The sequence below is a fragment of the Rhipicephalus sanguineus genome, chromosome 5, assembly GCF_013339695.2.
Source record: "Rhipicephalus sanguineus isolate Rsan-2018 chromosome 5, BIME_Rsan_1.4, whole genome shotgun sequence".
Taxonomy (NCBI): Eukaryota; Metazoa; Arthropoda; class Arachnida; order Ixodida; family Ixodidae; genus Rhipicephalus; species Rhipicephalus sanguineus.
The window spans coordinates 84092808-84119552 of record NC_051180.1 but is presented as its reverse complement, the minus strand read 5'-3'; the positions used below and the strand labels follow the sequence as shown (position 1 = coordinate 84119552).

Sequence of the window (26745 nt, the reverse complement as noted above, 5' to 3'; positions counted from 1 at the left end):
ACAGGGGTGGGGATATAGGGGTCGGAAAGAGGGCAGAGAGAGAGGGAGATAAAATAAAAACAAAACAAAACATGTACACATGCACACACATGCAGGACGTCCTATCACAGCCGTTCTGATAGCCCGGTTGAACGCAGAAAGCGCATTAGCTCCTGCACAGCCTTCTTCTGAGACGTAAAGTCCTGTCGGTGGCGCAGGATTCTTTCTTCCGAAAGAGTTCGGTCGTCCAATTTGTCAAGCGCGTTGCAAAGCGACTGTCTCTGCGAACAGTACTGTGGACAGTCGCACAGAATATGCTTAATTGTTACAGTCTATTCAGTGATCAGAGCGAATAATGACCATGTCGGTTCATAATGTCGCAGCGTCTATATGGGAAGCAAGACACACATCTCGTGTTTTCTTTTTTCTATGATGTGTTGGGCGTCTCGTGGCAGCTGCATAGTTGTGACTTTATTCTGTAGACTACCGCCGCATAGGAATGGCAGCTTGTGACCACTGCGGTAGTCTACAGAATAAAGTCACAACTATGCAGCCTGACTGCGGAGGAGAGCTCTTCTCTATGGCGATTTTTTTGCAGAGTGGTGTCTATTGAGACCTCAAGACCACGAAACTACCGATAAACGTGTTAGCTCTAAAATAATTTATTTACGATATGATTGGGTAAACAATGTGTACTAATGTCTATTCAGTGATCAGAGCGAATAATGACCATGTCGGTTCATAATGTCGCAGCGTCTATATGGGAAGCAAGACACACATCTCGTGTTTTCTTTTTTCTATGGTGTGTTGGGCGTCTCGTGGCAGATTAATTTCTGGAATAGCTGGCTCAACACTTTTCGAACAGTTTGAAGTGTTCACGTTCGGCCCGCTGCAAAGTGTAATTTCATTTTCTGATATTGGTATATAGTCGGAAACAGCCGGGTTTCACTGTAATGACATCCACCTGTAATGTATGATGTTGTTCTTTTGGTGTGTTATCTAGTCAGCGACTGAAACTAAGTACTTTAATGTAATCTAGACTGGTATAATTGCTGAACGGTTTGCACGCTATAGATACTGTCCGTTTACCGGCGAGAGGACTATCCTTAGAGAGTTCAAGACCACACCAAGAGCGCTTCACACAAATCGCTCTTCCTTATTTAAATACTTTTTCCTCCCATGAGTCATTTCTACATGGAGCAAACAGCTTTAAAAGGTTGACGCTTGCAATTCTAATGAAATGTTACGTCTATAACAGAGCACCATCTTATTGTCTACTAATTTTTCTTGCCGTCACGTGATTTCTCTTCATGCTGTTTTTAACTGAATCAATAGCACGAACATAACGAGGCACATAGACTCAGATAACACGAATGCGGACTCATAACTGAACGTTTTATAGTGCAGCAAAGATTGATGCGAAACCAAGAACACCCGGTAACGCGGGAACGTAATTCAATTATATTTTCCTACCAAGCCAGTCAGATACCCAGATTTCTGTTCTAATGTTGCTCTATTTTGAGGTCAGTTCCCATATATAAGCAGTATGTTTCCCCTGCGTCGTCAGCTTGTTGGCGCTGATCCTCCCCCGTAGGGACAGCCTGCCATCTTAAGCTGGGAAGACTGTGGGGTCCTGCTCTCGTCTACGGGCCCGACATTGCCCCTTGCTGCGGTGACTTGGGCTGCGGATGTCATTAGAAAAAAGAGGCATGGCCTTGCAGACATGGCGTGGGACCAAGCGGTGGTCCAGGGACCTGGGGTTGTGGGTTCCAAACCCACTAGCCAATAAAGTTCTTCTGGCTGTCTGTCTATAAAAAATTCTGCATTATCTTTTCTTTCTTACCCTTCTGTCTCCCCTATACCAATTCTCAGTGCAGGGTAGCAAACAGCATATCTATAACTTCTAGTTAACTACCCCACCTTTCCTTTAACCTTTCTCTCTTTCTCGCTCTACATAAAACAAAATGAAATGTTTATATTCCAATTGGACTAAGGCACGTAAGTTGCTTAAGAATCCTCAGCCCGTCAGCCTGTCAGTTGTGAAGACCCAAAACAGCCTGGAAAGTTAAAGTTCCTTTTTTTTCTTGGTATTTTATCTCAAGCGATACACAAACGCATACTACGTGGTATAAATGCACAAATATTATCTCCTGTGGACGAGTCACGACTTAGCATTCGCTTTGCGACGCGTGCCGCAACACGTACAAGCATCGCCTAGGAAACGTAAACAAACCGCCATGGGAACCGCGCACGATGTGCCATAATGTGAACGAGGTTCGCTTGTGACCTTTGCACACCCACTCAGCTGTAGCCATGAAACGAGGCTCCATTATAGCGCACTTTGCGCTGGTCGTCTCGGGCGGGCGTTTCGTACTCGAGACCTATTGTTTGTACCTTTACTCTCTCTCTATTGGGTAAATAGCGATAGCAATTACGTAAAGCGTAGCTAATGCCGGTGTTTTCGTTGTATCAGTATGCGTCCCTTGTCCCTTGAAAATGAACGAGTATATAATAAAAAATAGAGGAGGAAGCGTACGGCCTGTCACGTTGCATCGTACGCTTGTATATAGATATCGCTAATCACTCGCAATACCACTCAGTAACCTGAAAATACGTCGCTGACATTGCGGTGATGTGCTTGCGACAGCCTATAGCAGTGACATTGCCGATCATATTGATTTGTTTTCTTCTATGGTCTATAAGAGTAACTGGTCAGCAAACGAAAATTGTTAACCAGTACGTGGCGCTTTCAGCGTGCTAATGTACACAAGCGCAAAAATACAATACAAGACGGTTGACCGGAGAATGGCCTGCGGTAGCACAATGGAAGAGCACCGCAAGCGCAACGTGGAAGATGTGAGTTCATCCCCCTTCAGCGACAAGTGGTCTACTTCGTCTATATTCCTTACTATTTCTACGTTTCACTAAAATGGTAACAATAATTATTTTTATATTATGCTTTCTCTGCTTTCAGTGCCGGCTTTGCATGGACGCGGTCTAAGAGTAATAGGCCATCTCGATTTGTCTTATTCCTCTCGTAAGTATCCTAGCGGAAGCCACTTGTCGAACTTGCTTCACAGCCAAACTTTTCGCAGAATATGGAACTTCAGTTCACGCCTCCCTGGTTCTATTACCGATATCGGCATGTAACTCTCCTTGCGTCACATGGCGTACAGCAGAGAGCTCATTCTCTAAAATCTAAAGGAACTCACTGATCGCGTTTTCGCGAGGTAAATAAAACAATGTACAAGGGCGTGGGGCCAATGCACTCCGTACAATGCATATCCCAGCAGCAGCGCTGCGCGAAGCACGCTTCTAAAACGTCAAGGCAATAAGAGCGCGAGCAAGTGCGCTTAGTCGGGAAAATGCGGCAGAAGAAAAGCCGCCAGAGGCCATGCTATCGGTCTCAACCATCTGCGAGCAACGTGCTTTCTTTCTCGATTACGCGATTCCGCATGTATCTGCCCACAGAGGTATTCCGTGTGCTGGGAAACGAGCGGAACAGTAAGTTTAAACGCCAAGAAAAGAAAACAGGTGCTGCGCTTTAAAGAATGCTCGAAGGTCGCAAACAGCATGCCTCTGAATGTGGAGCCACGAGTGTCGCCTTGAAATCTATGAGTCCCAAGAACCGATTCTTTTTCATCGCACACACTTTAGGATTCGGGTCACCTCTGACCCACCTTTCAAAGCTTCGTTTACAGCTACGCACTGCTCGGTGAGGGTGCAAGGAGGAACGAATGAATCGGGAAAAACCATACAACGGTTTATGGGCTGACAATCTCATAACTTGGGGATAAAAAAAAAGCAAGTGGTACACATTTTTTAAATAATGCAGATGACATTATGTATGTAAGCGCGATGTACACAGAGGTCAACTGCTAAACGGCACATCGGAGCGCGTGGCGTCCACTCGGCGCCACTGCCGGCCGGCGGCTGCAACGAGTTTCACGAAATTGCATTGAGCGGTGTTCTTTCATCGCGTGAACAGCCTGCTTCGCGAGGATGCCGAGCGTGGCAGCAGACGGTAGCGGATGACGAAAGTGCACAACCGATAGTGCTTACTGCGCCTGTGCGAAACTTGTTGCAGTCGTCAGCCGGCGGTGGCGCCGAGTGGACGCCACGCGCTCCTATGTTCCTCTTAACAGTGAACGGCTGTGCACGTATGTGCTGCCATTTGCACAGTGAGATTTTCTGTTCGTTCTCTGGAGCTCTGTATATCGTTCCACTTAACACCGCACTGATAACAAAAGTGAGAAGAAGCGGCAGTACTAAGAAGCACGAGGTTTTGTTATGAACAACTGTATGAAGCCAACAGGTTCCCGCCCACGCTGCAGAATCAAGATCAGTTTATTGAACATGAAAGAGAAGCTGAGACCAGCCGACTAAGACAAGCTTTGAACCAGCCCAAGCTGACAAATGACCATATCGACAAAAGCGACACGCATTTCACCTTACCTGTCGCTGACAGGCATCGCCGAAGCAATGAACGTGTTGATATTTTTATACGTGAGAGCATACTTCAACGTACCCCCTTTCCCACTCCTCCCAGCGATTTGTGAAAAGCGGGAGACCGGCGTCCAGGCCCTAGCGTATTTACCCCCATACCACACGCCGCGGTTAACACTAACTAATGTTGACCAGGTTTGGCTAAATATTAGCTAGCGTTCGCTAAATATGGTTAGGTGATCAGCAATTTTGGTCTACTATTAGTAAATGTCGGCTTGTGTTGCCATATGTGAGCAAAATGATGGCTAGTGTTGTAGGCTAATTTAGACCAAAGTAGGTTATCAACTATTATAACAACAGAACAGTCTTCACTCGATTTCAATCCAACGATGCTCTAGCGCAATGCACAGACAAAAGTCCTAGTTGGTTCTGCTTGAATTTTCTTCCCAATTCAGATGCCCAACAGTTCCATCACATTGGAAGGACGCGAAGAGTAACGACGGCAAGAGTAACGAATAATTATCCGTGAAGAGGAGTATGAGGAGATGCGTTATCAACGCCACCGTGACTGCAGCTGGCGTACGAAGAGCTTTGTTGGCGAAGAAAACACGTGATGAATGAGAGTGAATTTGTCTCCCAAATCGCCTCGTCGTTCACGAACGTTGCGCGCGATCATCGAGGCGTGAAACAACGCAGCCTCCGGTTGATGAGGTTGCCGCAGCAGGCAGCGAAGAACCGTAGCCTCTTGCGTCTTGTTTGTTAGTTTACGCACGCTGGGCCGAACCGACGTTGTTTTAACGGGACATTGCGCGAGCGCACTCCGTGTAGTGCGACAGCAAACAACACACACGTTTTCCCTCGCACACTCACTCGCAATAGCAGCAGTACAACGAAGCAACGAGAGGGAAACAGCTGGAGGCAACGCAGCGGGAAGAAGAGAAGAAGACCACCACCACCGCTAGCAAGCGGGCCAGAGACAGTGGCACACTTGCGCGAGACGGCGGCGAAGATTGGAGAAAGCAACGCGGCGTGGCGTCGGCGACTTCGGCCAGTTTAGCAAGCGCATGAATCAGCTGGCTGTGCTGACCTGCGGAGGCAAGGACCGGGTCCCCGATGAGCAGCGGCCGTGACTAGTGGGCGGCGAGCGGTCTAGAGACGACGACCTTGGGGTCGCCGGGAACGCTTATTTGTTGTGACCACCTGTGAGCTGAAGAATATTTTGTACGCTAGCTCGTGGAACGATGTGTTGTGAGGCGTATTCACGAAGGAAGAAAGAATTGAGCACAGTGTTTTACGTCCAGATCAACGAACTTCAAGTAGTGTCGTCTTACACAGCGACACAGCTGGGCGAGCACTCATGACAGCTGCCGCGAGATACGAGGCGAAACGCATAATTCAATAAAAGAACATTGGCCAATCTGGACGCCTGTTATGGACTTCGCATCGCGGAACTGAGGGATTAAATGGGACCCTTGTCATAGCGCCATCGATTTCTTGCATAAAACTACCAACTATTTTAGCCGAAAGAGCCTGCTGCATCTCAGAGCACGGGAGAGCAATAGTGGGGGCTCTGTACCTTATCTTAATTCGTTTCTTCAGAGGCTAAGTGCGTTAAAGCGGTTGTCTGTGTGCGTGCTTGGAAAACATTGATCCTGAGGGGCGCCCTGAACAGTCGGTTTCTGAACGAATGTTTGCAGGCTGTCCTCATGTGAATGCTTCCGCCCATTTCGCTTTCGCTAGCTGTCCGAGAAAAATACATACAGTAAAAACAAGGGGTGTGAGAAGGCATGCGTTGTTAGACGTTAGGAATGTCTGAGTTTGATTAATAAGGAAAAGACATCGAAATAGCACATTGTCACTCACTGAAGAGACACAGCTACGGCACCGATCTATTATTACATTTATTATTATTTATATAAAAAAAAAAACAAAAAAACATAGGCAGGGAGGCTACATTAGAGCCTTCTATCCCATCAACATGATAGTAGTATGGAAGAAACACACAAAAAGAAGAACTAGGACGAATAAAAGAATAAGAAAAAAGAAAATAATAAAAAGCACTACGTACATATACGATATGTGGCGTATAAAGAATTAGCAGAGTCTAAGGGCAGAGTCAAAGCGTTCGTCGTGATTATATTGGAGGTTCGTTCTTAGCTAAACAGAACGAACAGATTATTATTGCAGAGTCCACCCTTTATGTATTGGACTCTGTGGTATTAATCTGTTCGTTCTGTTTAGCTAAGAGCCAACCTCCAATATAATCATGACGAACGCTTTCAGTCAACGAGGCAAGCAGTGCTCAAATATAAATTCAAATTAAGTGGGTTGTCGAAATTGTCCAAGCTGTATTCGACATATACTGACACACGAATGATAATCTTTCGTACACTGCACGCACAGTGAAGCTCTACCGTGGCGTGCAGTGCGCGCACCGCAATCGGTGACCCTCTTTCGCAACCACTTTCCTTTGCGGCGATGACGTAGGGCCCTGCTGCCCTTACTCAGAAAACAAAACTACACAGTCTGATACACGACGAGAGGCTCGACACGTGACCACACGGAGTCACTCTCCCGTAGCGATCTGTGGTTGCGCGCCAATTCAGCGCACAGCGGCGCGCTGTCGTGCGCCTGCCACCGTTCGTGCCGCTCGCGCATCTTATCGCGATGCGGCAAATTTAGCCAACCGCGCGATGCGCTCCCGCTATGGCGGGGGAGTTGCACGCGGGAACAATCCTTACGTCAGCGACGGTTTCGTTTTTGTGTCCAGCCACGCCAGCAGCTCGTGACGGAAGTGGCGATGGCACGCGCGCCCGCCCGTCCAAACATAGATAGAATCGTGCAATACCGACGTACATGCCGGGTCACGAGGCGGAAGAGCACGCGCGGACGCTGGGCAAGTTCCTAAAGGATACGCGCGCGTGTGTGGGGTGCGAGTCGGCGTGAGGCTTGTGTTGACTGTGTGTACGTGCGCGCGTGTGTGTCAGTGGGAGACCGCTGTATGCCACGCGGGTGCGGTTCGAGCTGTGGTAGGAAATTACTCGGTATTGAGTCACGATTGTTATGTCGTAACGCGTGCATGAAGACGGGACTTTCCTCTGCGTAGAGGAGTGGATATGTGTACGCATGCTGCATACACTTAATACAAGCGCAAGTACACAACTGGCACGTTGACTGCGCGGTCTGAGAACCAATGCACTGGAAGGTGGGATTTCGCGGATTGACCCATTACATTGTGAGCCGATATGAAGTAGCTGGATATACAGCCCTTCATCTAATAATCTTTACATTTCGCAGCGAAGACGTCAGAAGTATCTGGACACAAGAGTATGAAACAGAAAGGGAAAGGGCGGGCGACTGCACCACACCAAAAATAACTTTTGGGTTCAGCTAACGGCAGCGGCGATCATTGATTGCCTTCGATACTGTAATGGAATGCAATGCCAGCGTTTAGAATCTGTGGATTTTTTTATGCACTTTTATAAACGACCAAAAAAGGTGTCCTTATCGCAAAACACTTTGGGACCATCGGATAAAAGAAAAAACAAAAACAAAACAAAACGCTAGCGCGTCAGCAAACAGATGCACCCTTTGATTAAAGACCGCACTAAATAAAATACACCCCGTGTTACAACTTTATTATCCCTCTTCTGAACTTCAGGCTGGGAGCCGAAGTTTCATGAAAATATAAGTGGTTTTTTTTTCAGCTTTCATGTTTCTGGAAATTCTGCGGTTCGCTTAACGTAAAGTGCTCACGGATTGAAACGTGACAATTCAGGGCTAAGTAACACACGTACTTTCGTTTCCACTGTCTTCAGTTCTGGTCATGTCGACGTTATTTCGACTCGAACACGTATACATCAGAGCCAACATTACCTCTAGCGGCCAGATTCGTAGCGACATGACGCGGTTACCTCGATCAATTGCTCTTTCCAGTCTTTCCAGGCGAGAGCTACTGGGATCGATACCCAGCACTTCCACCAGTGTCGCAACGCGGAAGGAACAGGACACAGGACCACGGTGCAACACGGAAAAACAAGGTCTGTATTGACAGATCAAAACAGCAGGCGCTTCAACGTCGTCTTCCTCAGAGAAGAAACTGTCGTTGCTGCTCATGCTCCTCATTTCGTTGTCCTCTGTCAACCTGACGGCTTTTAGTCGTGACGATATTAATAGTTTTGATGTAGCGTTTCAAACAGTGAGCACTGTACCTAACATGGCGCCGGCATTTGCAACTAGGCTAAACAACAACTGCACACATGGAGCCGTGCTATTTTCATCATAACAAAAGCAGATCTGACTTGAAGGCTCTGTCCAAAAAGAATGGCAATTAATTGGAACATTAATCACTGCAGAATGAAACGTCGCACTTTCGCAAGAGTGCCGATGTGCGCTGCAACGCCTTTCGCTTGCTTCAATCCTTCCCAAGGAAAGCGAGATGCTTCGCGAAGGCAAGACTGAAACTTAGGATAGTTGGTCGTACTCCATGATTCAACGGCAGCGCACCCACACACAGGTAAAGAAGAACCGCTTCAGGATTTTCGCTTCGCGAAAACCAAGCAACAGCTCTCCCGTAAAACAACAGCGAAATGGCGCTGTTTCCTGCGAATGTCGGTATTAGTAGTCCCTTCACATCTATCGCCACTTTGCTTTTTGATGTCAGCTCGTCGAGATAGATTCAGAGCTGATTTATCTCACTGTGGGATCTTCAAGGTCTCACCGCCGAAGCTTTCCCAGAAACTTGCGTCTTTCTTTCCAAATTTATCCTGTTTTCTATCTCGGAAGTTATCTGCGATCTAGAACATGCATCTTCACTCGGAATTCTACAGAACAACAGATGAAAGAACTAAGAAACACTTAATTACGGGTTTAAAAAGATGATTTAAGAACTCAGCACCGACCCAACAAGACAAAGAACACTCACATGCATCGATGCTACTGCCGCCCAAGTCTGGTGAAACATCTCCGCTAAGTCGACTTTATGTGTTAAGGTATACTTAGCTTTCACTGCGCACCGAGCAATACGGAGCGACGCGGCGCGAGGAACAGATAAGGGAGCGCAACTGGTGACCTCGAAGTCCACCGCTGTGGCTTACATTCATATTTCTCGATAGCGCACGAAGGTCATGCTGCGGCTTCGCCTTCCACTGTAGGCGTGGGATATTATAGTCGGTTGTGACGGCGAATTCTTTATTTTTGTATTCGATCGTCATGACCTCGCGTGATATCAGACGGTGGCTGGATGCATCTCTTTCTAACGCGCGAATAAGGCCGCGTGTGCGATCGCTTCTGTTGCGCATGTGCAGGACGTATTAAACCGTGCTTCTGAACACTTCGTCGCCATGGCGAGTTAAGCTTAGAAGGAGCTCCTGTTTCGCCCGTACGGTCGCAACTGCTTGAGTCACAGAGGCTCCGTGCTCCAGACACATATTATTCCGTGCAGGTGGATGCGAGTCGCGGCAGATTAAACATTGTTGTGATGCCCAACGGAGCAGCTCGGAGCCAGCCCGACTTTCTCGCTCGATTTTTTCGTTGTTCATTTCTGTAGGTATGCTATATGGCCCAGCCACCGAATCAGCTAAAAAAAAGAAAGAACGAGTTTTTTGTTTTAGACATGGGCCGCGAACGCAAACACTGATTTTCTCAACGGTCAGAAGATCACGTGATGCGAAGCACACGCGTTCATGAATGACCATGATTGAACGTCAATTAGTCAAGATCCAGAAAGGAGCAAGCGAGAATGAAAAATACCCCTTGCCGCAGAAATGTTGCATTCCGTTCGCTTTCAGCATTTGAAAAACCAGAGTAACCAATGCCCTACATCAACTGTTTACATAAGAAATAATGATACACGGAAATCCTCAAGATTATTTTCCAGGAATACTTCTCGCAAGGCTAAAGCGAACACATGTAAGCATATGTGTGAACAAAGAGCTGCAAAGCAGCCATATTTATACGAGGATGCTGAAATCAGGGATAACTTATTTACACTTTGTGTATCTCTTTCTTAAATATTTCACACAGTGTTTTCGGTTTTGTTTTTGAAGAGGCAAACTCTATAGTGTATTCTTTTTCCTATATCCGGTATATGAACGGATATGCATAGCTATGACTCGAATTCAGCGATGTAAAGCAGCTGCATGTGCATTTTTTGCGAGTAAATCAAATTGCGCGCAGAAAAAGTTGGAGGACGCTTGAGCTTCGCCTTCAAGAGTAGAACGCGATAGCGTAATCAGACCCCGTTCGCATCGCCACTTCAATCGGTATCCTCGCTTCGCTTCTCGGCGGACACCTCAACCATGCCGTAACGAAAGGAACATCTGTGCGAGTAACATTGGCCGTTTAAAACTATCCTAGAATGCCTACTGCAAGTACAGTTGCGAAGTACCCACTACGATTCCGTAAGACAACACGCGAACCTACACAGCTGCTCACTTTGTTGGTGCTTTTGCTGCTGATCATAGGCGTGCGCACAGGGGGGGCAGGGGGGGCGGCCGCCCCCCCTAATCACCTAAGAGGGGGGGCGCAAAATCTGGCCTGTACATTGACCCTTCTAGTCACCTAAGAGGGGGGGGGGGCGCAAAATCTGCCCCATATATTGACTTAGTAGGGTGGGGGGGCGCTGCGATGAACCTTTGCCCCCCCTAATGGGGAACCCTGCGCACGCCTATGCTGCTGATGATGATTAAATATTTATGAGTGATTGTAATGAGTGGGCCTATAAAGCCCTCACTCGTTGTGCAATTCACATGTCTTGTCGCCTGGCGCGATTCCACGCTTCTGCCACGCAACATTACATGCGCTAAGGGGACTCCTTAAATTACATGACATTCGTATGGGTTTTCTTTTTTCGGAATCAGTTTCATGCAATAGTTTGGCTCTCGGGTAGAACAACTGCTTGCCGCGCAGAAAGTCTGGATTCGATTCCCGCTCGAACGCAAATTTATTCTTATTTATTTATTTATTTATTTGCATCTGTCTCGAATTTACTCTCACGTACAACGCTAATTTTTCGCTCACAACCAACGATGCCCACATCGAAATTTCTGCGAAACGAGCTCTTTAACGCTATCGCGTTAAAACTGCTTTCGGTTCCTGATAGCACTGTTTCTATACTGGCTCATTACTGCTATGGTTACGCGCAAAGTTAAGCTCAACATCGGGGCTGGTACCAATTACAGCGACGGATACCCCTATTATAGATGACAGCGATGCTGCTGCAAGGTTGACATTGTGGTTATCCACTAAAAATATCTTGATTAGTGTTAGCCTTCCGTTTACCGGCACGCAGTCGGAAAGGCCGAATAAGTGCGTCGGCAGCTGCATGCGTTCATGCGTGCGTGTCACGCCTGTGCATTGGTCCTCATGTGCGCGCGATCATTCGTGCATATCTGGACAGATATGGCGTTTTATTTCTGAGCAAGCAGAAAGTGAGCAACCGACCCACCATTCGGATATCGAATTCGCGTCCTTCTAATTCAAAGCGGGAAAATTCGCCCATGACTCTTTCATTCTTACTATTCAAGAGCAATTTCTGAAAGTGCTAACAGGTCCCGTCTTATAGCAACTGTGTTATAGTTTTAAGGTCGCACCCCGTATAGGGGCGTAGACGTAGGCTGTCCTCCTTATCTACGTCAGCGCGCCCATACGCGTACTTGCCTGGACGCGCCCTGGCCAAGGCGGTTCCGATCAACCGGGTTGCTAAAACTGGATCGCAACGCCACGCCGCCCCCTCAGGCAAGGCGTCGTACGTCGAGCGTAACTTTAGTATATCAACGGCAGTTCGTGTAGGACCGCTTCGACTTCACTGCTGAGGCACACTTCAGACAGTTTGGTATAGCCGTGAACTGCTTCCTCTCAGAATGCAGCGACGTTGTGTTGAGAACCGTCTAACCTTGCGGGAATGCTTCAGTGTTAGCGAAACCAGCAATTACTGCGCCGCTGAGCCCGAACAACGCGGTCGGACGCACGCAGAAAATTGAAGCTAAAGTGAGAATAGAAAGAACAAAAGAGAGGAGGGGAGAGGATGCGTCAGAAGGAACGCAGGGAGCAACGTCCGCACCGTGATGCATGTTTAAACAATGCTGCCGACCGTGAAACTGCTCACGCTGTATCGCAAGACACTGTCGGCGCCTAAACGACCTTGAACAGAGTCGTATTCAGCGCATGCAATGATCGCCTCGTTTCTTTCATAGCCCGAAGGGTATGCCTGAATAGAAAGATAAGAAGGAAAGCAAAACAGGATGAAAACGGCATCTGCTCCGACCTCCTCCGCTCAGCTCCCTTTCCTTCCTATGGGATGCTGACAGCTGCACACGTGAGCGTCCTGTGCCGAGTGACGTACCGACGCGGTCTAACCAGTTTCTAAGCGGGAGAGGTTAAACTCGGCGTCGTGTTCCGTGCGAGATTCAGTGGCGGTATAAGGCCGGTATGCTTTAATCCTATTGAGCCATGAATCAGGCGGATAAAAAGTTGTAACGAGGTTCATGTTATTTACATAAAAGGTGGTGCTCGGTTTGAGTTTAAGCTCCTGGTATTAAATGTGACAGCAGACCATTCAAACACAGCGAAGAGAATACGGGTCAGGGACGAAATGGTGTTTTCTTTTTCCTCTTATGTATGTCATTGCTCTTAACTGTTTTTCTTAATCACATAAGCTTGAAGCAGGAGCGGATACTTTTAGAAGGCATTGCCTAAATAGTGTCATAAAATATCTCGTACAGTGTGTTACGGATGTACAGCAAAATGCGGTGAGTCAGTATACACACCTGGAGTCACGAAGCCCAGAAAAGTAAACACGAATGAGGATGCGCGCGCGTACCCGTATTTATGTTTATCGCGCCTGCATTTGTGTGTTTGTGTGTGTGTGTGCCACACACGCACACACAAATATATGGTATCATCCGGCAATACATGTGAAATAGCAGTTTTGTAAGCAAATTTCATCGCGCTCTGGCCTTACATACCGAAATACAAAGAACGTGTGTGCCTTATCTCAACAAGCAAGAGCTGCTTGACAATATGACGAGCTTATAGGCTTTCGTAACTAAACTCACGTTCAGAAGACGCTGAAATTTAACATACACTTCAGACATTCGCATGTATTGACGATTCTTCGAAACTTGAAGGCGCTTTCCTCTCAAGCTCCGTATGCCATACTGTACTGATGGCTCTTGCACGTATGCGTTGACAATAACGCCGCTCTTCCAGCTTTCGCTGTGACTGTGCTGCGGTTTCCGCGCAGGCCTGGCGTTTTTTTTATTTTGTGCGTTGAACGTTAACAAAAAAACGTATTTGAGCTGACCCATGAAAGCAGCGTAGGATCACATGAACAGGTATGTGAACTTTAAAGAACAAACAAGATAAAAGAACGGTTTCCGAGTCGTGACGCATCGAATAGAACAACAACAAACGCGCGGCTGTGTTGTAGATATACATGGGTACTGAAATCGAGACGAGGACAATCCTTTCACGCGTCGGCCCTGAGGCGCGCACGAGTACAAACATTTCCCGGGAACGCGCCTTGACTGCGCATCATCGATGTTCGTAATTACCGTAATCCGGAACCGAGAGAGGACGTGTCGCCCGGAACGATCCTACTCTCCCGACTGAACAGCAAAGCTCGTGAGAAAAAACACCCACAACCTTGAAGTATAGTGCTTGCCAATCCCGAATAACAGCGATGCTGATGTTGCTGCTGCCAGCCGTGGAAGGTTTCTCGCGGTTGCGTGATCTCCTCCCTCCAGTGCACGCGGGTATTCATGCGTTTGGTTGATCTATAGCCGTGACCATAAAGACGATGCGTAAAATATGCTGCCCGCGTAAGCAAGTGCGAACAGATGAGCGCCGTACGCCGAACAAGCCAACGTCGGCGTATAGTGCTAATAGCTAGTACATTTTTTTACGCACGACGTTCACAGGAATGTGTTGTTTGTATGGCGGCGTCATTTCCTGGTTATGCACACTTCTCGACCTTGTAGTCGCGTCTATGTATGTATGTATGTATGTATGTATGTATGTATGTATGTATGTATGTATGTATGTATGTATGTATGTATGTATGTATGTATGTATGTATGTATGTATGTATGTATGTATGTATGTATGTATGTATTATGTACGTACGTACGTACGTACGTACATCGCGATCGTAGCGATCAGTGTACTATAAAGCCCTGTCTCTGTATATGCTCTACATAGAAACAGGTACTTCGTAAGTAAACTGAACAGGGACAGTTGGACGAGTTGGAGCAAGTTCATATTTGAAGAAAGCGCGAAAAAACCACAACACATAGACACGTCACCCTGTCCCCTTCGTCTGTACGTGATGTGATTTTTTCGCGCTTTCTTCAAATATGACTTCGCAAGTAAATGACGAAGCGGGGTGTCGGGATTCACCTGGAGGTGTATAGGGCCGTGTTGGGATGCTCTGCGTAAATTCCTGCATCGGCTGATCACGGTAGCGGGACACCATGATTGCGTCCGTAGTACCGCATAAACATTTTAACACGAAAGTGTTTTATGCCGGGGTCCACCACGTCTCTACTGACGTATTTCCGTCACGGATATGACGTTGTAAAATATAAAGACTAACATTTGGCAAAGAAAAAGTTCCGTCACCAGGAGTCGAACTTACGACCCCTCGCTCCGCAGCGCGGGGTGCGAAACGATTCGGCCACAGAAGGCACCTTCTTTGCCATGCTAGCGGCGAGTTATTTATATACACCATTTGCCGGTGGCGGTACTCAGAGATCGGTGGTATATCAGCGTGTTTTCCTTATCACTAGTGAGATGGCGCGAAGGGCTCGAAGAGCGCGCTTTAAAGGTCGTCGCCCACGCGGATGAGCGCGCGCCTCTACAGGGCGTGGTCGCTTGTGCGCGGGCTTATGTCGCGATGGCGTCTTGTGCTCTCACCGCAAGTTTGCGTTGAGAGCACGAAGGACGTTTTGCTCACTGCAGCGGCCGCTTTTCCTAAAGAAGCGCGCTGATCACACAGTAATAAGTTGCAACTGTGACCGTTTGTTCGCGCTCATCCTGTGTATGTTCGTTCCGTGCGCCCTTTCTGCTTGAGCAGCGCGTTGCAAGTTTCGAGCTGCTTGCTGTTCTTCGCGTGACATTACAATTTGTTGCTGTAGCATTAATTCTTTCGCGCTTGGGGCGAAAGAATGCACAAGAAACGCTCAGCTACGTCTGTGAAGACACGTTTCACTTTCGTGTTATACCGATTCCCATGACAGAGGGATCAGCCATGTTTTTTTCGCTGCGCCGACTGGCCTCACCGTTCTATTCGTGCTTATGCCCTCGGGGAGGTGGCGGCTCGGGCGTTTGCTTCCGAGTCGCGCGTTCTCACTCTCGGAAAAAAGAAAAGAAAAAGAAACGACGCGAATTTTCAGCCATCAGAGTTTCGCTCAAACTTCTTGTTTGAAACCCGGGGCTGATCTTATTCAAATAGAAACGTAAACATGTTAAGCGAGCAACCTGACAGCTTTTCTGGTGCTGTGCCAAGCTTATCTTAGCGCAGTGCCAGGAACATTTACGATCGTCTACCTAGACAAATCCACTGCGGAGGCACGCGAAATCTCAAGGCAATGTTGGCATCACCGGAAGTGGACGCTCGATAATGTCGACCTTGAGTAAAGCTTAGCCTTCACTCGGCAATGTTCACCAATGCGGCTGATGAAGGTTGGGGAAAGGTTACAGAATGCATACGTCTAGGAAAATTGCTACGCGTTCCTTACTGTGATGTACTACTTGGTCGCGTGCGCTCTTTTTAATATTTAGTAACGCTGATTCTCACAGTGCGTAATATGAGCCAGTTTTTTTGTAAGAAGTAGTTTAAGTGGACAAATGAGAATAGCAGAAGAGGGCTTCTCCTCATAAAGCATCTTATTGCAACGAAGCTAGCTTTAAAGTGCGTGCACCATACGTGCAGATTGGCTTCAGCTTATTAATATCCAATATGAGGAGGTAAAGGTTGGCTTCAGCTTATTAATATCCAATATGAGGAGAAACCAACTGATGTAACTCTTTTTCCTCATGAGCACACACGTTCGAAAGAGCGTTGAAACACGCACACACACGGGTTGTAACCTCTGTGGATGTGATCCAGTCTGGTTGTTTGTGAGCCATGTGAAAGAGGTGTGAAGAGTTATGACCACCTCATGATTAATTTTGGTTATTAAGTCGGTTTACTGATGGTCACTTGTTTGATGATGTTGAGCCATACATGCCCAGTGTCCTACATATAGGATGCTTCTTTGATGCCCTCTAACATCGCTATTTCTTTAGCTGATGACTAGCGCCACCTACAGCACATCAAGCTGGCCTCATTCTCGACGTGTGCAAGCCTAGACATTGCTTGCTTTTCATGCTGCCACGTGCCGACCGCTTTCTCTAGGCAAATGCGTGCTTTGTGTGAAAGACGTCATGGAAAGGAAGAAGTGCAATGTCGGTGTGCACGTGAAATGTTTCAAGGCTTACCACACCCGCACATAGCACCCGTATTGCCCAGTGTCTTATAAGTATAGGACGGCTTGAAAAACAGTGTTGCGTTCACCTGGCAGTAAATAAAGAACTTGTGCTTTCTTTTTTTGAGGGTAGAAGTACACTTTTCGTGAAAAAAAAAATATTCGTTTTGCCATTTTTTCTGAGTTCGGGCATCTATGGGTTAAGCTTGCTCATGTGCGCGTTCTTCAGAGTGCATTTTTTTAACGAAGTTCAACGCTTGCCGACAAATCCTTAAATTTCGGCGTTTCAACGTACGTGCGACGATAAGGCACGCTGATTAGATTAAGCGAAGTCTGGCACATTTCTTCTTACGAAAAGGTATGCAGCGTACGTATACTGCTTTGCTTTGTTCCTTTGCCTATAGGTGTACAGCGCAATACCTACAAAACGTCACGCGGCGGCAGCTGCTTCAGTGGAGCGTATACACTACAGCGGTAAACGCACAGTAATGTACCGTGAGCGCAAACAAATGCAATTTCGCTTACCACCATTCTCAAACTCTGTGCGTTGACGGGTAGTGAAATTTATTCACGAAAAAAAAAAAAATTCACCGGGCCTTATTGCAGACAATTAGAGGGAGTGAGTAGCTGTGGACCATTAAAATAAGTTGGAGCACCAACGCAAAACGACTGACGAAAGCGCCTCTCTCGCATGTACGCGCGAAAGTGTGACGTGTAATCACTCTGGAGCATACTTCTAAGCACGGAATAGTCCCAAATGAAGGTTTTGGAGTCCGATTCGAATGGAGGGCTCCCTTGCAATCGTTCACGTTTGAATTTAAGCTGACAGTGCACCTAATAAAAATGCCTTCTATTTTGCAGATTGGCTATTTGCGAATGGGTTTCCGTGCCGCCATATTGGGCTGTAGCCTCGTGGTTTTGTAAGTTTAACAACTAAACCAACAACACTAGGGCGGACGCATACGCATGAAAACGGTTGAGTTAGTGCACTTGACGTTTCATGACCTTATTAATTCTCGTCGTGATATCCTAAAATAAGAAAAATTCGGCAGATTTCACGCCTTGTGGGAATCGGTTTCATGCGAAGCAATCGGCGAGTAGTTGTCTATGCTGCATTTTTTGGCTTTGAGCCAAGCGTTACGAGGTGTATCGACGTATTGTTGTAAGCGTAGTAGTTGCGTGCACATCGTGGCCTTACCAGGCACGTCGGCTGCACTGGCATTTAAAGGGTAACTTATGGTCTGACGTAACGTCAGCACTCACTTTAGAGCACATAGGTCAGCATTATCGCCGTGAAGTGCACTTTACGGTGCGATGATGTGGCCATCATGCGTAACTTTCGTTAGCGTATTTCACCCGGGGTCGAGCAACGCTCGAGTATAGCTTGCTGAATCATAGGAATACAAATGTAATGTTTATTAGACTGCTATAAAAGCTGAGCCAGCACTGGAACCACATTTGACGTTAACCCGGCATGACGCCTGTATCACAGGAGTGCGTATGTAATGCTTATTATTTTGTTATAAAATTACATTGCCAGCACTGCAACCACAATTGACGTTGCACCGACATTAAGCCTGCATAAGGCCTTCTTACAAAGCGGTTTCGAGGCGTGGCGTGGTACGGCGGTAGAATACCTGGCTGCCACGCTGAATGGTTGGGTTCGATCCCTGCTGGGATCCTGATTTTTATTCTTTGCATTCGTCGTGTCAACGCTGCCGATGTTGGTTTTTCTTTACGCTCTCGCATTTAAATGACCAATGTCTGTTCTCGCCGTTCCTGGGAAGATATGAACTTTCAATCACCTGTGGCGCATAACCGCTTACCGTGACCCGTGGTATACGAGTATGTGCCACACGTGCCTAGAGGAAAGGGTTTGACGACGTACGCGACAGGATTTTCACGCTATTCATGTCATGACCAGACAGTCATAATCGTCAAACCCTCTTACCCTATCACGCCAATTTTGGTCTATACCAAGTTAAGGAGGCGATCACGAGAGCACCCAGACGTAGGCGGCTAGACAGATAGATACGTAGATAGAAACGCTCGAAGTGCCTTGGGTTCGCCAAGAAATGCTTCGCATTTAAAACGTTCACGTAACCGGCAAAGGTGACGGCACCCACGTGTCATTCGTAAAATCGTCTATACGTGCTAGGGCCCGAGAGCTTATTACAAAACGATTCTCCGAGTCTTTATAAAGACTGCCCTCCCTTTTCAACAATTCATCCAGCTGTGACGCCAAGAGAACGGCTGCTTGCAAGCCGTTTTATATAAGCCAAACGCCTTCCACGCGATCAACGCTTCACTGAAAGGAGACGTTTTGTGCACACATAAAGGCGTAATTATTCTCGGAGAAACGGTTAACCGGTACACTTCCACACTTTTCAGAATCCAGCCCAACTGCACATGCGCTGTGGCAGGCACCAACGATAGAGATCTCACGAAAGCCTTGCTCAATGGACAACACGGCAGAGGATCACGCATCACCCAAAGCCAGCTGACTTGCAGCCAACTCAGAGCCGACAGTGAGTGATTTCCTCAGAGTCGCACGAGCAGCTAAGTGGCATCCATTTTCATTTTTGTTGACTCCCGTAACGACCGCCGGATTGACTCGACGCGACACACGGAAGCACGAGTGGGCCTTAGCGGTGCCCTTTCAATAGCCGCGACGCTGTTCTTCAACGCGCCGAACAGGGTTAATCACGCCCTAAACGATTTCGAAGTCTCCATTCAAACGGTGAACGCGATTGTCCGCGCTCGTCGTTGGTCGCAGGAGGAGCAAAGTTTGAAGCTAAGCCCGCACGCGGAACTTGTCTGCGCTGTCGACACGATGTAATGAGGCTCTGACAGCCATTGCGTAGCTTTAAAAAAGAGTTAAAACGCAGTGAAAAACGAATGGGCCCCAGGTCGTCTGAACGCCTATCGCTGCGTCCGCATCTTTGTTTGAGTAGAAGGAAGCGCGCAAAAGCGTAGGCTGAATGACGCAAGCGACTCGTGGCCCACGTCGCTCAAGTGCGGTACAAGAAAGGGATAGCGTGTCATCTTTCTTAACAGGCGCGGCTTGTACTTTCGCATCTGATCTAGAAAATTAAACTGCATCTAGACAGCGCGCGGAAATGGCAGGTAAGTCTGCGAGGCAAGTCTTTCAGACACTCCTTTGCAGGAGAACGCGTTGTGACCTCGACTACGAGGGATAAGCCGAAGGTCCCCCGAGTGGTCATGTCGGAAGCTTTCCGACGTGGCGACCTCCTTTTCGGTTCTTCGTCGGTGAAGATGTGCGCCTGCTGTTCCGTTAGATGTTTCCTATGCGCGTTACGTCAGCGAGGCGAACGCAAACACGTAGTTGAATGCATCGTAGTAGCTGAGACAGTGCTGCGTAACGACGAAAGTGACGTCATGGCGTTGCATGTAGGAGTGCACGTGGGAGTAGATGTGTGCGGTTTAAGGTACTCGGATACTATTCAGATTAGAGTCACGACCGTACAGAATTGTTTTAGTGATGCGGAATTGCGGCTCCTCGCGGTTATGAGTCACTATGTTGCATAGTCACTGACAAACAAAGGCTATAGTGGCAAGCAAGGAGGTTAAAATAAAATTTGCTGGAGTGGAGGAGGCGCCCCTCAGCCGAAGCCGCGCGCCGCCATCTTGCCATAGGCAGAAAGCGCGCCTTCCGCAAAGCATACTGCGGCGGCCGCATAGATGTTCCAGTTGTTCTCTGGCGTGGTGGCGTCCGGACGTTGTTGGGTACATTGTGCGTTGCGTACGGCTACATAAATCGAGTGAAAAGGTACTCTGGGATGAAGTTTCAGTTGTAAGCAGAACATTTCGAGCTCGATGAAAACTTCTCTATATGCCGGAACACATGCTGACAGCCCGCAATCTGTCTCTAATTTCAGATCTGACGGTCATTCTTTTTTCCTAACCGGTTTCGTAAGGACTCATATGTTCGAAGCACGTCGCGGCAGGCTGTTTGATGGGAAGTCTGGAAGCCAAAAGACGGCGATCGCATATGTTAGAGGCACTTCTCGCCAAATTGTTTCGACCGGACTAGGCTGCGACCTGGGAGTTGTTCGACTAGCTGTGCTTGACGCATTTGTAAAACACTTGCAAAACCCAGTGATACACATTCTTGTGCTTGTTGATACCACTGGTGCGGAGCGCGAATAGGAAAATAACGCACCGTTTGCTATTCATTGAAATTATATAAATAGGCGAGATTTCGGTATCGGTTCCCCTGTTCGTGTTATAAAAGGGTAGCTCGCAATTACGAGGTTAAGTAACGTCATTTGGGCAATATACAAGGACCCGTTTTTTCTTACATTCGTGCCTTTTTTTGTTATATTTGTATTTGCTTTATGCAGTGCAGCGAGTGAAACCAGCAGGTCTGAAATGTGCAGTGCTCTTTCCAGCTGCAAATAGAGCGACCTAACCGAGGCCCAGGGGTATTCCGGCCGTTATATGTGTTCAAATTGAAAAAAGTTGTTGAACATGTGAGAGTTGCATCACCTATACGGCAGCATTACGAAGAAATGCTTCATGTTTCCCAAGAAGAGATAAAACATCTGAAGGTGAAAATTCTGCAGCAGAAAAATTGCAGACTAACCAAAAAGAGCGAGGCTTGATCCTCAAGCGATAATAAACGAGATCAAGGATCAAAAGCTCATGTCTGAGTAGGGCAGGGTGATGTTCACTGCAGCCTTACCCCATACATACAGCAACCCCTAAGGCACGAAAAGACCAGAAAGGCACGTATTCCATCCGAGCTGCGGACGTTTGCGTTAACGCTGCACTTCTATTCTCCATCAGCTTACGAGTATGTACGCTCGAAGTTTAATCGAGCACTGTCAGCAGAGCGCACTATACGAGAACGGTATACAGAATTCTATCAAAGGAAATGCTGGCTTCACAGATGAGTCACTGTCTCGAAAAAGCTAGCCCAATGCCGCACAAAAACTCTACTGTACTTTGATTGTTGATGACAAATGAGAAAACATGTTGAGATTGTGGGCGACTAAACGGTTAAATGGGCGGACTTTGGGACTGGAATACATGATGGAAGTGAAAGTAGCCGAACTCCATATATGCATAAGACTCCGTCACATGGCGAACGAAATAAACAGGAAAATGAGTGCCGAGAAGTGAGGTCTGCTCTTACGAGGATAATTATTTAAAAAAAAAAAGACAGTGATACAGGCCCTTCAGTGCGCATGCTTGCAAGAAAAACGCCAAAAGAAACAGAATAAAACTGACCGCATTCTTATCTGCGATTTGGCTTCTTATTCTTGACATCTTCTCCCTTAATGTTCGCCATAACCATTAAAAACCACGGCGGAAAGACGCGGTCAGCGCGGCGGGCGCGCTTTGGCTCCCGTTTCTTGCCTATGGCAAGATGGCCGCCGCGCGCGCGGCGCGGCTTCACTGCGGCTCATCGGTAAGTATAGGCGGCCTCCACTCTAGCAAGTTTTATTTAAACCTCCTTGGTGGCAAGTGTACCACGTTTACGATTCAAGGAGAACTTCATAGGCACGACAGCGAACTACACACTCTAATTTGAGTGATGTCACGAGCTTTTGCCTGTTTGACAACACACTTTGCTCTGCATATCTTTCTTTGTTGCGCTGATGTTTTATCTGTAATTTGAATGTCGTGTCAAGAGAGAGAGGTTTATTTATAGAAAGGCAGAGAGGTCGGTCTGAGCGATAGTATGCTCTAGCCTGCTACTCTATTTATGCATTTTATGCATGGATGATCACGACAAGTGTTATCAGACAAAGGTAAAATTTTAACTCGAAACAACGAACTTATATGTTACAATTTACACGAACACAACGTAAACACTTCAGCAGTGGTTGGATTTTAGCTGACAGCGCTCTCTTACTGATGTCCTATGAATGTGTTACCTGCTGAAACCTTGCGCAACAATACCTGCAACAAGTATGAGCGCGTGTTTTATTTATTGAAGTAGAAGTGTTCCGAGGGAGTTGGGCTAAAGGAGGGAAGCCCTGCCAGGCACTGAGCTTTGATTACCAAGTAAAAAAAAAAAGGTTCACAAATAGATGGGTACAACTAACCCTCTTATCCTTCATAGCCGGGCACCGGTACTCCCCATGACACATCACTCCTTAAAAAAAAAAGAGAGAAAAGATTAATGCAAGTACCGTTTGTCGAAATTGCCCTATATGTCCGCGAGCTATATTCCCCAGTGTTGGATCGTTACGCAACGGATTACTCGCGTGCATGTACACCAACGCTTGGTGGCAGTGCTGCTGCATACATTTTCGTGATCTCGCTTTGACCGCAAGAAAAACTTCTTTTCTTGCAGATGTGCGCGAGGTTGATCTGCGGAGTCGTCCTGGTGATGCTCATCGCACTCACAATATCCAGAGGTTGCTTGCAGGACAGGAGGTTCTACAACTTTTGTTACAAGAGGGAAATGCGGGTACAGTTTTATGGCCTACGCCTTTATAAGTCGCCACGATTTAAGACGAAAAGACGATATGTTACATAGCTCGAGTAATTTAAATTCGGTCACAGAATCGTTGGTTCTACGGTGATGTCACGAAAAATAACGTCGATGAGGGTGCGACTTACGCCTTATGCCATGGAGATGACCAGTTAAGTATAGGCATATCCAAACTGGCGCTGTATTGGTTCTCGTTACGAAAGTATACACGCTAAACTGTATTAAGGCGGTGTACGAGTGTCGATGTGCGTGGGTTTGAACAAGATAACCGCGTGTAGCGTTCACGACTGACTAATTCAATAGAATTTGCCGTAATCGGTGGCTAGTACAGCCGCGAAAGAATCGAAGGTCTATATGCGCGTTGTCTATGCAACTACAGTGCACTCGTATCGATGCCTAAATGAACGATTGCATAGACTATACGCAGCCAACCACGGCAGCAGAACCAAAATCAATACAAGAACGGTGCTATAAAATCTGGGCCCATCGAGGTGCGGCACAGCGTTGGATCTAAGTGGGCAATACATGAGCTGCTTCTATAAGATGAATGGCCAAATTTTATTTTCTCATTATTTGCAACTCAAAGTGCTCAAGCAGAATGTTCATGTAGCCTCCATGTCCAGGTCCAACATATTCGCACGTACCACTCTTTTGGGGGCCGCGAGTTCTTGTGTCATGCAAGAACTAATGAGAAGCCTACATGTATTTTAACTATTTTAGTTAACGCATACAAGCACCACTCAAGTGCACGCATATCTTAAATAAAAGCTTTCGTTGTGCAAGGTCTCTCTTTTTCTTTTCAGTGCGAGAATAACACGGACTGCTGCGAAGGTCGGTGCCGACCTTCGCCCATTCCACCGTACAAGATGAAGTGCTTCTGATGTCAATACGTAACACTGGCTGAAACAATATTGTCGATTCTGTTTAGATGTTACGTGAAATAAAGATATCTTGAAATAGTGTAAGTTCGGGCCATGTCGGTATTCCATTACAGCATCTCGCGCACCGATATATTTGCGCAGCGCAAAATGAACGAGGATTGATGAGAGTCCTCTCATCTGACCTCGTTTATTTTGCGCTGTGCAAATATGTGGAGGATAAATCGTCAACTAGCCCAAGCTACCGTTATATCTAGCAAACAATACAAGACAGGGACAGAGTGAAAACCAACGGAGACGGGCGCTAACTTCAACAGATTTGTTTTCTGCTGGAAGTTAGCGCGTGTATTCGTCAAATAATTCTATGTATTCTCTCCAGGATTTTGGGGTCATGTGCTTGCTTGGTCTATCACCGAATCTGTCTATATGAATAACTCATGGGATACACAGAGTCTAGTCCCCAAGGTGAACTAGTTGCCGGTGTACAGTGGTTTAACGAGAACCGACACATTTGAGCAAGAGTAATTTGCATGCAACTTCAATCAACCTCATACATACCAATAAATACAAAAGTAGACATGTTAAAACGCGAAAGATGTATTCAACAGCAATCGAATATGTATGAAATAAAAATTTTCGAGGTACTTTAAAAGAACAGCTCATAAAAATTACTATTTACATAATTGACCCTGAAATTCATATTGCCATCATAATTTTATTTTGCCAGGCTGCGATAGTCCACCTCGGCGGTAAATTTAGCGCTAAGCACTGCGTTTACCAATGGGCCCCAGCCTTCGTGCATCAGGGCCTGTTGAAGGTGTCCGTCAATCTCAGTAATTTTCACGTCTCAGCTAGCTGCAGGCACCTATTGCTAACCAGCATTGGAGCGTTAATACGTTCGCAATAGATGAGGGCAATCAAAGCACCAATGAGCGATGTCCGTAAGTCCAGAGGGCTCGGAGGTCATCACACGTCGGTGGCTCCCTTACGCTTCCTCTGGTTTGTTTTCTTAGCGATCTCGAACAGTTCTGGCTGAACTTTCTTCTTCGCTGCTCGAAGAATGCTGATCATTTCCCGAGCGCACCGGCTGTCGTCCGGCAGAAGAAACGTGCACGCGACACCAGGCTCACCTGTTGGGTGCGACGTGTGACTGATTCGTTAAGTACGACTCGGCGCTACTCGGGTAATCGTAATTCACCACGTAGCGCACGCCGTCTGAGGGCAGTTGCCGCGTGGCCACATCGGTCGCCACCAGGATGGGCGTCTTACCTTCGCCGAAAGCTGCCAGCGCCCAATCTCGCGCTCGCTCCGTAGTCCCCCCGTGGAGGCCGACGACGGGCCAGTCACGGCGCCGAAGGTTGGTTACCAGGTCGTCAACCCGCTTCTTCGTTTCGGCAAACACAATGACCTTTGTGGCTGTTACTTCATCTTTCCCGCAAAGAATGTCCTCCAGAAGTGCCACCAGTCTGGCCTCTTTCTCAGACTCAGCAGTGACGTAGACCACGTGCTCGACGCTTCTGTCTGTCAAGGCCTGAATTTCTCCGACATGAATTTAAACGTAGTCTTTGAGCAGTGCGTCTACGAGCCGGTACAGCTCCCTCGGCCGTCTTGACATCCACATCAGGGTCTGCCGATCGGGCCTGACGTACTTGGCGATGTCGATCAGCTGCTGCTCGAACCCCATGTCGACCATACGGTCCGCTTCGTCCAGCACGAGGTATGTGCACCGGCCGGCGTCCAACTTGCCCTCTTTGAGGAATGTGTGCAGGCGACCGGGTGTCGCGACGCAGATCTCGAATCCGCGACTCAGATCCCTCAGTTGCCGGTCCTTCGATGCGCCGGAACAGACACACGTGGCGCGGACGCGAGAGTGAGTTTCGAGATCGCCGACCATTCGCTGAATCCTGCGGGCATCTTCGGGTGTTGGAGCAAGTACGAGGGCCAGGAAACCTTGGTGCGGCTTTAGGGGCGGCTGGTGCAGAACGTGAACGATGGCCGGGAGGATGTAAGCCAGGGTCTTGTCTTCGGTTCGACGTCTAAGAACGGCGAGCAAGTCTCTGCCCTTGAGCGCTACGGGCCAGCACTGGGCTTGGGCGGGTGTGGGAGAGGAGGTGATGTTGTTCGCCTCCAGGGCCTCGACCAGGCATGCGGGGAAGTTGGTTTCGTAAAGGTGAATCAGCGGCTTTTGAGCACCGTGCCCCTTCACAATCGTGATGTGGTTCCTCTCGCGATATTCCTTCACCTCCTTGGTGGAACGCCACGCTGTCCTGAAGTGCTCACGGTAGAAATTGCTCCTGAAAGGCTCCAGCTCTGTTTCGCGCCAGTTCGGAGGTCCGGGTTGGTGGACATTGTCGATCTCGTGTTCGTCGTCTGAGTCGGAATCGTCGATATCATCGAAAACGTCGATGACGTTAGGGTTCAAAAGTGGATCGGGCTGCACAGGCTCATTGGGCCCGTTGAGAGGACCCAGCTGCACTTGACCGTTGAAGCCGAAGAGCTGGAACGCCAT

General features: G+C 47.6%; 1 protein-coding gene across 1 annotated transcript in view; it reads right to left on the bottom strand.

The window, feature by feature from the left end:
* LOC119394777 (probable ATP-dependent RNA helicase DDX5) overlaps positions 1-26745 on the bottom strand; it is a 37692-nt gene extending 10947 nt beyond the window's left edge. The window contains exons 1-2 of the mRNA XM_037662082.1: positions 25886-26745; positions 25367-25783 (exon numbers count right to left, since the gene is read on the bottom strand). Of these exons, the coding sequence (XP_037518010.1) occupies positions 25367-25783; positions 25886-26745 (1277 nt within the window). The remainder of the gene's footprint in view (positions 1-25366; positions 25784-25885) is intronic.